General features: G+C 34.2%; 1 protein-coding gene across 1 annotated transcript; it reads right to left on the bottom strand.

The window, feature by feature from the left end:
* Positions 1-867: 867 nt before the first annotated feature.
* LOC110724787 (bifunctional nuclease 1-like) lies at positions 868-7,505 on the bottom strand. The gene is made up of 11 exons (XM_021904252.1): positions 7,123-7,505; positions 6,055-6,365; positions 5,274-5,444; positions 5,131-5,180; positions 4,967-5,023; positions 4,793-4,858; positions 4,610-4,684; positions 3,633-3,751; positions 2,033-2,124; positions 1,426-1,481; positions 868-1,293 (listed from the first exon to the last, which is right to left on the bottom strand). The coding sequence occupies exons 2-10, from the start codon at positions 6,347-6,349 to the stop codon at positions 1,429-1,431; spliced, it is 978 nt and encodes a 325-aa protein (XP_021759944.1). The 5' UTR covers positions 6,350-6,365; positions 7,123-7,505; the 3' UTR covers positions 868-1,293; positions 1,426-1,428.
* Between the last annotated feature and the right edge of the window lie 5,580 nt (positions 7,506-13,085).

Genomic DNA, 13,085 nt, shown 5'->3' with positions numbered 1-13,085 from the left:
AATGACCATTAATCCATTTTGCCACTACAAATCCAACACCTACTATTTTTGATATTTTCATCAACATGACTTCAAAGGAGATTATTGAATTGATTTGGCACCATTAACTTTTAAAAAGAAACTAATTAATATCATTTCTTGTTAATTAGACATTTAATTATCATTTATACTCAAATTATTTGTCAAAAAAACAAAAGGGACAATGACTTTTCTTCTATTATTGAAGAAAGGGTCCATCAAAATATAAGAAAGAACAATGTGTGGATACTATAGAAAGATTCGAAGATTTAGCTATCTAAATGTACGGATTTATCTTGTTCTTTTTATGATGTCCTACTCAACTTCCTCCTGTCATGCATTGGCAAGAACTTGGTCAATCAACGAACTCCGCCGACAGTGTGACCATTCATAAAACTGCATTATTGTAGACCCTACAAAATAACACTTGGTCTAGTGGTAACTGATAAGGATTATATCTTACAACCTCAAAATTAATCTTCACTAGACACATTTGGAGTACGGATTCTCTTACCCCCGACCCTCCTAAGAGGCCTTGCACATTAAATCAGTAGTTGACGTATACAAGGTTCCAATCCGGTAACACGCCTTACATAAAATATACAACATCACGGATGCTTGTACAAGTAACTCTAGAAGAGAAGGATACGTGATGCTTGTTCAAGTAACTCTAGAAGAGAAGGATACGTAAAATAACTCTCTTATCTTGGACAAAATCCTCCCACCTAAAAGATCAGCAACAAGTTTTTCAAAGTTCCTTTCTTAAGATTATGGGCTTACTATTATTAAACATAACTAAAATTAGAAGCTTCCAAGTAGTACCAACTCCCAAGCAATACTACAAGTGTATGACAGCAATTTAAACAAATAGAAATATATAAGAGATCCAATTTTACATCATTTTAAGTTCTAGACAGCCTGAAAGCATATATTTCCAGTTTACCACCTGAGTGTCATATGGACTCATTTCCATAGCCGATGCAACATTCAACATTGCACATACATTGCTTCATGTTGTTCGTGTTTGAATTACAGCCTAAAGGTGAAGGATGTTACCAATACAACCTTGTAGCCTGAAGCATACTAAGAGTCACAGTAAGTTCCATTATCATGGGAGTAAAGGTTGTTCATCTTTAGCTACTATGCACAAATATGATTACAGCATTTATTAACACAGAGAACACTAAAAAGGGCATTTCGATCTGTTTGAGGAACCAGCATAATCTTCAGCTTCATATAATTATATACAATGTACAATGTTTGCTTTCTGCAACTCTGCATGAATTAGCACCAAACAAGTTATTGATGGAATTGACGCAAAAGAAGTTGCGGTTTTACATTTCTACCAAAGGAATTGACTTAGAAAAATAGTACCGATAAACTGTTGTAAAAGAGGTATTCATTTACCTGTCATGCCCAGTTTCTCTTAGCCCGAAGTTGGGTGAGTTTGTCCCTCCATTGAGCTGCCAGAACAGCACAATAACCATGAGAGAACCAAAAATAATAATTTCAGGTCTTCGAAGATGAATTGTATCAAGAAGGGTAAGCTTATTAATAACAAACAGAAGCCTATGCTAAATTTCCACAAGTATAACAGATAGTCTCAATCTCTCAGATGAGACTGAGACATGCTGTATGTCAACCCACAACATAATAAATCACTTTACAAGTACTTAGGAGTCAACTTAAGCGTTAGCTCATGAAAGTTGGTGAAAGCAAAGTCAATTTAAGAACTTAGGCATGTAAAAATTAGAGTTCTGAGATCTTGTAGCACCAACTCACCAAGGTATCAACAATAAACACATATGACATGTAAACACATTTAGCGTGTTATAAGGTTGTAAATTTTGTTAAAAAGCTGCCTGTACATTCTTATGTTACAAAACACAGGGTTAGCTACTTAGCTTCCACCTAAATTTACGTGCAGTTGAACATGTGGAGATAATTACAAACAAATGTACTAGCAGTGGAACTCTGATACACAAATAGATGGGAAAAAAGGTAATCATCATACCTGCTTCTTGATAACGCTCCTCACAAGCAGCATTAAGCATGTTGCGCAACAGGTTAAATTCTGTTGTCTCTATACATGGCTGACCATTAGGCCTGGATCAGGGCCCAGAAAAATTAATACACAGTTTGTGCTCCACAGAATAAATAGAAGTATAAAAAACCATATCCCACACTGATTAACACACCATTACATCAATATAAATTACGAAGTATACACCAAGAAAACCAAGATATTTAGTAGTGCTCTTCAACTAATGCCACTTCCTCGTGGTAGAGCAGATTTTGCAGAACAAACATGTGCTTGCTTAAGTGAACCTCAAAGCATAAAATAGATTTTTGATAAAAAAATTGTGCAATCTTATAAACTTGCTTGTAGAACCTGATATTCTCTATTCTTTCAATTTCATTTATTGGCACTTTTTTTTGATATCTTGCCCAAAATAAATTAAAAAATAAACACTAAACAGTAGAAGAAGTACATTTCACAAACACAAGTTTACTCTTTCATCTCATCTTAAGTAGGTATGAGGTACGATGATATTATGTCCTCCAATCCACCTCAAAAACATAATAATATGACTAATTTAAAGGGAATTTGGCTCTTTTTTATTAGTTTAAGGAACATGGTTCCCCCCAAATAAGGCTTTGTTCTTTTCACTCATTAATAAATAAATAAATAAAAGTTTTTTTTAAAAAAAAAAAAACAGTAGACATAAGGTGATGGTAGTGTATCAATTTTAATCAATACAAGTTTTTTCAGTTAAATCAGTTCGGGTACATTTCAGCAAGAATCATTAATTTCATACAAAGAAAACGATTTTAAAAATAAATAAACAGATTTAAACAGCAAAATTCAGTAGAAATAATTTAAGCTCGGTAAAATAAGGTGAAAGAGAAGTAGGGTCTAAGAGCCAATCAGGTGTTATTACTTTGATGGCTAATGTCTAAGCTGTTAAGCTCATTGCAACAGCTTCAAGAGCAGATGAACAAAAGTAAAATTTGCGCATGCAATGAAACTGGGACATGTAATTAACTGACTTAGGGGAGGGTATTATGGGTGATTTAGTATGTTAGTAGTCACAAGGGAAATTATGCAAGGAATCAAGACATGCCACATGGGCATAAAAGAAGACAAACCATCTAGAATCATCTTAGAAATTGTAAATAAATAGAGAGAGGGGATAAAGGAGAAGGTAGGCAGAAATTTGGTTTGAATCCTTGAGAGAGTTATGGCCTAAAGCCATTGTTAGAGAGTGATAGCCTCAAGCTATTTTGAGAGTGATAGCTTAAAGCTATTAACCCTATCATTTTGTAACCATTCCACCAATATCAATCAATAAATGCTTCCATCTTTATTAATTCTTCAAATATAATCAATTTACGAAAAATCAGATTGTATAGTTCACTCAAAGAATCAATCTTTTCCTTTCTATTTTCCTGTTATTTGTGTGAGTCAAGTTAGCAGATTATCTAGTTCATTACAGGACAATACAGTGTTTGTTTCCATAATATATCCAGTTCCTAAGCTCAATGAACTCCAGTCCATAGCCAAAGAGAAGGGCCCGGAACCTTGAGCCAGAATAATACAGAAAATAACCTACCGATCCAATTCCGTGAATGACATGACATCTGATGCAAGGCCCACATTTATCGTCTTTGGAGATTCAACTATCTTCATACCATCACTTTGAGCCAGGTTCCTGTTTACTTGTATAGGCACCTGTGTAGATACAGATAAGCTTCAGAGTAAAGCTTAAAAGCTATTTAGCTTATAAAGGCTTGACACACTATGTGATATTATCAGTTCATCGGATTTACTTGTACATAACACTACATATTCTTGTTTGAAGAGATCATTGTAGTGAAAAGTCAATAACTTTACATTAGTTGACTGACTTCTTTTAATATAAATTTCTTCCTTCTCAACTGAAAGCATGTTGTAGTAGATGATGTGTAAGGAGCAGTAGGTCAACTTCCTAGTGTTGATATATAGTAAGAGCTCAATACTAAAGAATAATACTCCATATTACTTGGCTCTTTTTATTAAACGTTCAAACCAACAGTTGGACCGTTGGGGAAGCATATACATCAACATCAACTTTGAGTAAATCCATTATAGTAGCATACGAGGAAACCAAATAAAAAACCAGGGTATCAGATCATAGGTGCATCAGACTGTTTTTTTGCCAGAAACAATGCAAATAATATTGTGCGTGTGTTGCTTAACTGAAACTATTTTACAGAAGGTCCAATAATGTGAAGACAAGTTGAGATAACAATACAATATATCATAGCATAAAAGATAGGCATAATACTGACATCAGTAAGCTAAAATCATGTAGATTCGAAATCTGAAGTTCTGAACTGATATACCAAGGATATCAGGCAACTAGCACTAAACCTAAGCAAAAGGTAACAAAAGAATACAGTAGTTGGCAAGATTCCAAAATCAGAATCTTCCAAATAGTGCTCAATAGTCAGTACAAAAGGGTAATGTTACTTTTTTATCCATGGCTAAACAAAAAGATAGCATCCCAAAGGCCCCAGAAGAGTGACTAAATTGGAAGAAAATGTATACCTTGCATCTTACAGCAATATTAATTGCATCTGAAGGTCGAAGGTCAAAACTGATACATTCATCTTCGTTATCAACCTATAGCAAATTAGCAATGACTTTCCACAATTAATTTATTGTTATTCACAAGAAAAGGTAAACACACTATAAATGTAAACATAATCATATACATAGTCATATACATGCCTTTGTGAGATATAACTGAGCAAAATATGCTTCATGGACTCTCTTAGTTACACGAACAAGTTTGACCTGCAAAAATGTATCTAAGCAAAATGCTTTGTGGGGTTTTAAAGATAGAATTTCACTTTCCACCAAATAACTCTAAACGGGGAGGGGATATTCATTTAACCCACTTACTACATATCCCATCTTCTCAATCATTTCCTTCATAATTTGATACATTGTTGGCCTAGCCTGCACATTTTCATCAGAGAATTTGTGATTAAACTTAAATAACCATACCTAGTGTAGCTGATTAACTTCACAACAAAACTGAGTTGCATTGAAGAATAGACACATACAATATGTACGTTACGGATAGCAGCCATGAGCAACACACTAGGCATCTCCACTGCAAGAACACATAATTTGGACAGTTATCAAATTGATTTAACAGAATTCAAAGAATGCAGAGATCTGTTAGCAAAGAGGTCTATGTACATACAAACAATTATTGGTAGAAGAAGATCCGTTCCATCTTCCATTTTAAGCACAATGGCCGGATGTGGTGCATAATCTGGAAGGTGGCCACCTTGAGGGCTGTTATGGACACATTTTAAGAACCTGCCATCTCTCATCTTAATTGTGAAACCATCTGAACCACTTTTCACCTCAACTACAATAAAGCAATACAAAAATACTGATTAATAGTATGCTCAAAATAATACGTGAAGAGATCTCAAACTAGAAACAGGCAGCACATTATTCACCAAAGCATCAATAAGGCAGGCATGCAGAATTGACTTTTTTATCTACTGTATTTACAGCTTCAAGTGCATCTGGAATACAACAAAGGTGAAAAATTAGATATGACAAAAGAATGCAAGTTAGCTCTCCATTTACATAGTTTACTAATATCCTAAGAAATTATGTTTATAACCCTTCTCCCACAATATTCCAACGGTCCAATGAATTGATAATGGTTACAAAAGAGACAGAAAGTAAGAGACTACTGGTTAATACTCAGTCATAAGAAAACAAGCTCGTGCATAGAGCTATGGCTGCACATTAAAAGACATTCAGCACAGTGATAGTCTCATACTATCCTTTGGCACTTTTCAAAGTTGAAAAGGCAAGATACATTGTAGTATCTATAAACCTAGGAAAACCAAACACAAATTAGCAAGCAAGAACACCAAATTATAAGATGAACTAATGAAGTTAATATAAAACCATTGCAATGCCAACATTCAATCTCATGAAATGGTAATGAAAGTACATCCTACCAGCTTCAATTACACTGGAGTTGACATAATCCTCATCATTTTCCTTTTCTGCTCTGTTACCACTTCCATTGGAAGACGAACTAAAAGTGCAATGAACTGTACCAAACCTCCGGATATTAATTGGGCGAGTAAGCATGCTCGCATTAGTAGATTGTTGGCGTACACTTTTATAGCCCCAAAATGCACTTCTGAACATGGCATCCTTCATCAAAGAGACACTAATTGGTGTTTGGTAAACACCGACCTGCTTAGCACGAATTGTAGGGCAAACGACTGGTCCGTGTAATGACCCCATCTCCTACTTCCAAATCCTAAGATCAACAACCGTCACAACAATTTTACTACATGAACAAGGTTATGATAACTTACAATTAACCAAAAAGTATTCATGACTAAACCAGTTAAACTATAATCAGAAATTTCACCAACACTTGACCATTTCCTACTCAACTTAAGCTAGCAAATAGCAGATAAAACATAGCTGAATCTTGATAACTACTTCATTGAACACAAAACAGATTTCCAACTTAGTACTATATCAAAGCTTTCCAGAAAAAAAATGTTCCTTCTTTTTACTATACTACTACAATTGAGTTTTCACACTTTTTATAGTGACATTCTTCTGGACCACAAATCTGATACACAATCTGTAACAAGGAAAAACAGCCAACAAAACAGAGAATTCTCATCACTTTTAACCCACAAAGGCAACAAGATACTTCATGCAATAAGCAATATTATTCAATCAATTACAACTTCCACGTAAATTAAAAGTCTCGGGGATGATACCCAAGACCTCGGATCAAATCCCGTCTACATCACTAACTTTTATAGCTCCCTACAATCCAAAGGTCCAAAGTAGAAACATAGTAACAAGAGAAGCTTAATCATCTATATCCCATCAAGCATAATTGATAATAGTGCAAATTTGGATATAAAAAACTTCAACTTTCTATTTATTTCCTAAATATTTTCTAATATTTACTTATTTTTAACTTGTTATTGCAAATCAGTCAATTAAATCAAATTACAAAATATGGATAAATCGTTCAGATTCCAGCATCAAACCTGTTAAAAAAGAGAAGCTTTGAAGGAATCTGGGAATTTTATGACGATCAAAGGGCGTGAGATTCTTCTATTAAAGACCTCAACGATCAATTTCCTGTAAAAAAAACAATAACCCAATTTCGAAAAATTCTAAAAAATGAAATGGGTGTTAGATCATAGTTTAGTAAGTGGTAAGAAATTGGGAAATTTTGATGGGACCATGAGAACAAAATTGAGGCTATAATTTGAAGAGAGAAATTAAAATCGAAAAAATAAATGGAATCAAAGTGGAGAAAGGTGGGGTTTTTAAAGAATGGACCGACGAAAATTAATCAAGCAAAGTAGATAAAATTGGATAAGAGATTCCTCGGCCCCCTTTTTTTTATTTTATTTTTTCTTGGGAAGATATTTTTTTATTTCCATATATAGTGGACATAAATGAAGAATTATCTGTGTTTTAAGTGTAATTTGCTCAATGACATTTGCATCCTCAATAATTGTTGACATTGGAATTGTAATTGTGTTGACTTGTAAATAACTCCAAAAAAAAATTCGTGAAAGTTGATGTCTGGTCGAGACTAATTATTTCTTAATAAAAAAATTAAATATGAGTTGTGTTGACTTAAGGTTTAGAGGATGTCTTTACAAAACTTGCTCTATTTATAATGAGAATGACTTGTTGTTACAATGTTATTGAAGAAATAAACTAAATTTTAAAAAAATGAATAATACTAATAACTGATCGAACGAATTACACTATCATCTTATGTTGTCTGTCTGGAAAGAAAAAACAAAGTTTTTTTTTCCTTGTCAAAAGTTTCATGCTTCTAAGAAATGAAACATACTTCTTGGTTGACAATAATAGTAAGGGCTTGTTCTCTTCAGCTTAATTTTAATTTAATTCAGCTCCAATCATTACATTCGCCTTTTCATATCTTTTCATTTTTTTAAGGGATCTTACCATTTTTTTTTTATTATTAATACTCGATCTTATTGTTTTTTCACATTTCAACATTATAATTGTGTATAAGATACTAGGACATACGTTAAGCTCAGCCCCTCTAAAAAAAAAAACTAGTTCTGCCCCCGACTAATATAGCTTTTTATGTATTAACAACGTGAGACAATAACAAGTCACATAATACCTTTTAGATATATGACCAACTCAATTTTGGAATGAAATAGCGCATAAACTACAAATAATGTTTTTTCCCTCAAAAAAAAACTACAAATAATGTTTTCTACATATTAAATACAAAATGTTTAAACCGATAAACAAAACTTTAGACCAAACCTTCGTTTCATTAATGAGTTGAGAACATTGGATTCAAAGTCATTAGTATGATAGTTTACGCAATCTTAAAAAAAATTATAAATTGTTATGAAATTTGTCAAAGTGATAATTTGCAAGGGTAAATAGGTCATTTATGAAATGCAAGTTGGTATAATAACTAATGAGTTTGGATAAACGTAAGCAGAGGAAGACAGAAATGGGGCCAGGTAAGAGGTAGAGAGGATAATCAGCATACAACATATTACGTCTTGCCACGTCTACTGTTCTTTCAGGCTACTTGGACTCCCTACTTTGGAGGATTTGGGCTCCTTTTTCGGTTGTGCTAATTTAATACTTGTTTTTTTAAGTGTTACAAACAACACATAATTTTAGGATATTTAATTGACTTAAATAAAATAAAAGGTAAGTGGGGTATTTAAAGTATTAAAAAATTGTAAAAGAAATATAGCGGGGTTAATAGTTTATTGAAAAATAATGAATGTGAAAGGAGAGGTAGTAATGAATTTGAATGGGGACCATGAAAGAATAGAGATACTTGTATAATATTTTAATGTAGTTTTTTGCCAAAAAAGAAAGTGTAACACTTAAAAAACATGGTCGGAAATGAAAAATGTAACACTTAAAAAAACACGGAGGGAGTAATTTAATCTAAACAACGTAAACTTCATCTGTTCTAGATAGAAGAATTAATAATTGGAAAAATTAAAAGAATAATCCTTATTTTCTCAAAACAGTCCCTTAAAATCTATATACCCGGTATATATTTTTTTAAAGATAATACCCGTTTTAAAAGGTGACTTACCACATGTCACCTTCTAATTGGTCCTATTTTTTTTTTTTAAAAAAAAAAAAAACAAATGGACCAACTCCCTCTCTTCCTATTCCCCTTGCATGGGCTACACCCTGATGAGGAACTAGAAATAGGGGAAAGTTAGGCATTTACAAATGCATAACAAGGGGTATTTATGTAATTATACATATGTATAAACGAATGCATATTCTGGTATCATTGGATGATCAAATGGTACCACTGAATATACAGTGATACTATATATGCACATAATGGTATTATATATGCATTTAGTTGTACAAAATTTATGCATAAATAGTACCACTGAGGATTCAATGGTACCATATAAACTTTCAATGGAACAATCAACAAGTGGTCCCTCATCACGTGATACAAATCCGACCAAAAAATAGGTGGGGTCCACCTACAGACCTCTCTCTTCCTATCTCTCTCCTCTTTTCTCGCTCTATCACGTGTTTTAATAATATTTTAATCAATGTTATGCATTTACAAATGCCTAACTTTCCCCCCTTTAAAATTCCTCACACCCTGATCCCCCACCTAAACCAGCCTGGTTCAGCATTGGCCGCCGCGCGCCACGTTATTACCACTCTCTCTAACAAAATTATTTTAGATCTGGTTGCTTGATGGTAAAGGCGTAAATGTACTGAGCTGATCAATAAAATACTCGGGTTCAAGCTTATTCATATTCGTTTATTTAATAAACGAATTAAGCTTGAACACGAACATAAATATGCCACAAATATGATCGTTCAACTAAGTTCATAAAACAACTTGTTTATTTATGTATACGAATTGCTCGTTTATTTATTTTCATGAATTTATTAATTTATTCACAATTGTTAATCTAATTTTTAAGTTTATAATTAAAATTTAGTTATTATGCTAATTTATTTTCAAATGTCAAAAATACAAATTCTCGTTTATTAGAAAAACTAATATAAATAAGGTAGTACTTGGCTCGGCTCGACTCATTTACACCCCTAATTGGTGGGTTTTTATATTATTGGAGTTGATTTTTGTGTGATAAGGGTTATTTAAGGAACTAAATAGGGTGGTTTGGGGATGAATAAAGTGATCTTTCGAGGTGGTGGGGTAGGGTTTTGGATAGGGTTCAGGTGGGTAGGGTGCGCGATCTTTTAGGTTGGTAGAAATGGTTTCGATTGGATGAGTCAGATGGTGAATTTCTGTTGAGTAGGGTGCACACTGATGAAGATGATTTTATTGGTGGGGGTTTAGGTTTTAGGGTGATTTCAAGGGTGGGGGTTTATGGTAGATTTGTATAACCACGTCATTGTTCTCTATAACATTGAGATAATATCGATCAACATTTTGTAAATCTAATTTGACGAGAATGTTGTAACACGTAAACATGTGATTATTGAATATCGTAATCCAAAACAACGCCTAACGTTGTCTACCATTCACACTAATTTGGTTAATGAATATTATAACGTATACGTCGGCAATATTTCAGAGTTATTCTCCATTATTGAACAGACCATAAAATTGACGAGCACTGTTGTAGCTTGCTCATATATATTGATAACTGTATAATACATTCAATAGTTGTGGTTTTTCGACTAAAACTCAATGCATTCAAATTGTTTCCCCTCATACAATATATTACACTTAATATGGGATTAATAAATCTTATTGAATATAAACAAAAGTTATTCCATTATGAATATGTCACCGAGACAATAAAGAAAATACAACTTTCACCTATTAATTAATCATTAATTTACTATATATCTTTCATAATTATTTTAGTGTATATTTCATTAACCAAAATTTGCTACTATTAGATTTGAGAACTTTGAAAAAAAATAAATTATTTTGTTTACTACAATAATACATTACCGATATTACTCTATTCTTCTTTTCATAATCTTGTTATTCAACGTATGTAGGAGTAAAATGTAGAATCATTTGTTGCAAACAAAAATTAGCAAAAAGGGGAAAATTGAATGTAGTTAGCTTCAAGCAAATGAACATCTTAAGAGCTTGCCAAAAGCTTTAAATTCTGTCACAATATTATAGACACATTGCTTGACCACTTCGTAATTATAATGCCTTTAGCCTCTTTAACATATGGCTACAACTAAGCCACCTTTTCTTTTATTTTTTCTTAAAGAAACTATGCCAAAATATCTTACTTTTTACTCTGTATTACAAGCACTCATGTAGTCATGTATACACAAGAACCTTCAGGTACTTTCTTTTTTCTTCTTCCAAATTACTTACTAGACAGTAGAGATTGATCGACGAGGCAGGATATGACTCATACGAGCCTTGACAATAGACCTGATCTTGGTACGGTTAATTAATTGGAAAAATGAAAAAGAAAAATCCAACCTTTACACTTTTTCCTTACAAAAATCCAAACTCCATTTTATTCGTGAAAAATCCAACCTCCATTTTATTCCTGAAATATCCAACCTTTATATCCCTCCTTCTCCAACAGGTCCATTTTACTTGTAACCTGAAACAGGTTAAAAAAGATTTTTTTTATTTTATTCTCTCATTTTCCTTTCTAACTCCTCTTCTTCCCCTCTCCTCTTAGTCTCTCACCTCAAACAGTGAAACCACCAACCCCACCTCCGCCACCACCACCACCACTCATCATCGTCATTTCACCTCTCCTCCCTTCTCTCACTCTCATTCTTCCTCTCTATCTCTCTCTCTCACCCTCGTCTCCATGGGGCTTGGCGAAGGGTTGGATGGGCAAGCTAGTGGTGGCCGTTCGGGAAAAGGGCTTTTTTTGGGCTGTGTTTCAGGTAGATCGGGAGGTTTTTAGGGGCTAGGTTTCAGGTGGGGAGGGTTTCGGGGTTAAAGGAATCGACGGGGGTTTGATTTGGGTGGCTGACGTGATGGAAAAGGGGAGGTGTAGTGAATGAAAAGGGTTTTTTTTTTTGAATTTTTTTGGCTGCTAGGTGGTTTGCGGGGTGTGCGTTTTTGTTGGTTGCTCGGTGGTGGAGTTGGTGACTGGGCGTGCGTGTTGGTTGATGGGTTGTGGAGTTGGTGGTTGTGCGTTTTTGTTGGTGGTTGGGTGTGTGTGTTGGTGGCAAGGGAAGGTGGTGGTGTGTGAGTTGGGTTTCGGTGGTTTTGCATTTTGGTGGTGTGTGCGTTGGTCCTGATGGGCGGTGGGCGCGAAGGGGAGGGAGGAGGAGAGGGAGTGGTGTGGCAGGGGAAGGTGGTGGTGGTGGAAAAGGGAATTTCTGATTTTTTTTTGTTTTTGTTTTTTTTTCTTTTAATTATTTTTGTTTTTTAATAATTAAAAAATAATTAACCTCTTAAATGCGGACACGTGGCATATAACTTAGAAAAAATGGTCATCAATCGGTAATGGACCTGTGGGAGAAAGAAGGGTATAAAGGTTGGATTTTTGAGGAATAAAATGAAGGTTGGATTTTTGTAAGGAAAAAGTGCAAAGGTTGGATTTTTGTTTTCCATTTTTCCTAATTTATTTGTAAAATTATACGAGTATTCAATAAGATCTAGCCTCCCTTAAATAATTGAACAATAATAATGTGTCTTGTGCTGGGATGGTGGGTATTAAACATCGGAACAACGTTGTTCGTGACACCCTTGTTGATATTTGTTTTCGGTCAGGGATTTCTGCTCGAAAGGAAGTTAGCGTTGGGTTGACTGGAGGGAATGACGGTGCTCTTCGACCATCAGATGTGATTCTTTACTCCTAGGATAGAGGCCTTGATGTATGTGTTGACTTGACGGGGTCTTCACCATTGACACAATCGGGGTTGTCTGACTTCGTTCCTTGTCGTGTTGTGTCTGCGGCGGCTCAGCGGAAGCGGGATAAATATGGGGTGCGTTGTAGGGCTATTGGCTATGATTTTCTTCCTTTCTCCTTTTCTT

This window comes from Chenopodium quinoa, unplaced genomic scaffold (genome assembly GCF_001683475.1).
Source record: "Chenopodium quinoa cultivar QQ74 unplaced genomic scaffold, ASM168347v1, whole genome shotgun sequence".
In the NCBI taxonomy this organism is placed as follows: domain Eukaryota; kingdom Viridiplantae; phylum Streptophyta; class Magnoliopsida; order Caryophyllales; family Amaranthaceae; genus Chenopodium; species Chenopodium quinoa.
This window is presented reverse-complemented; position numbering and strand designations above follow the sequence as displayed.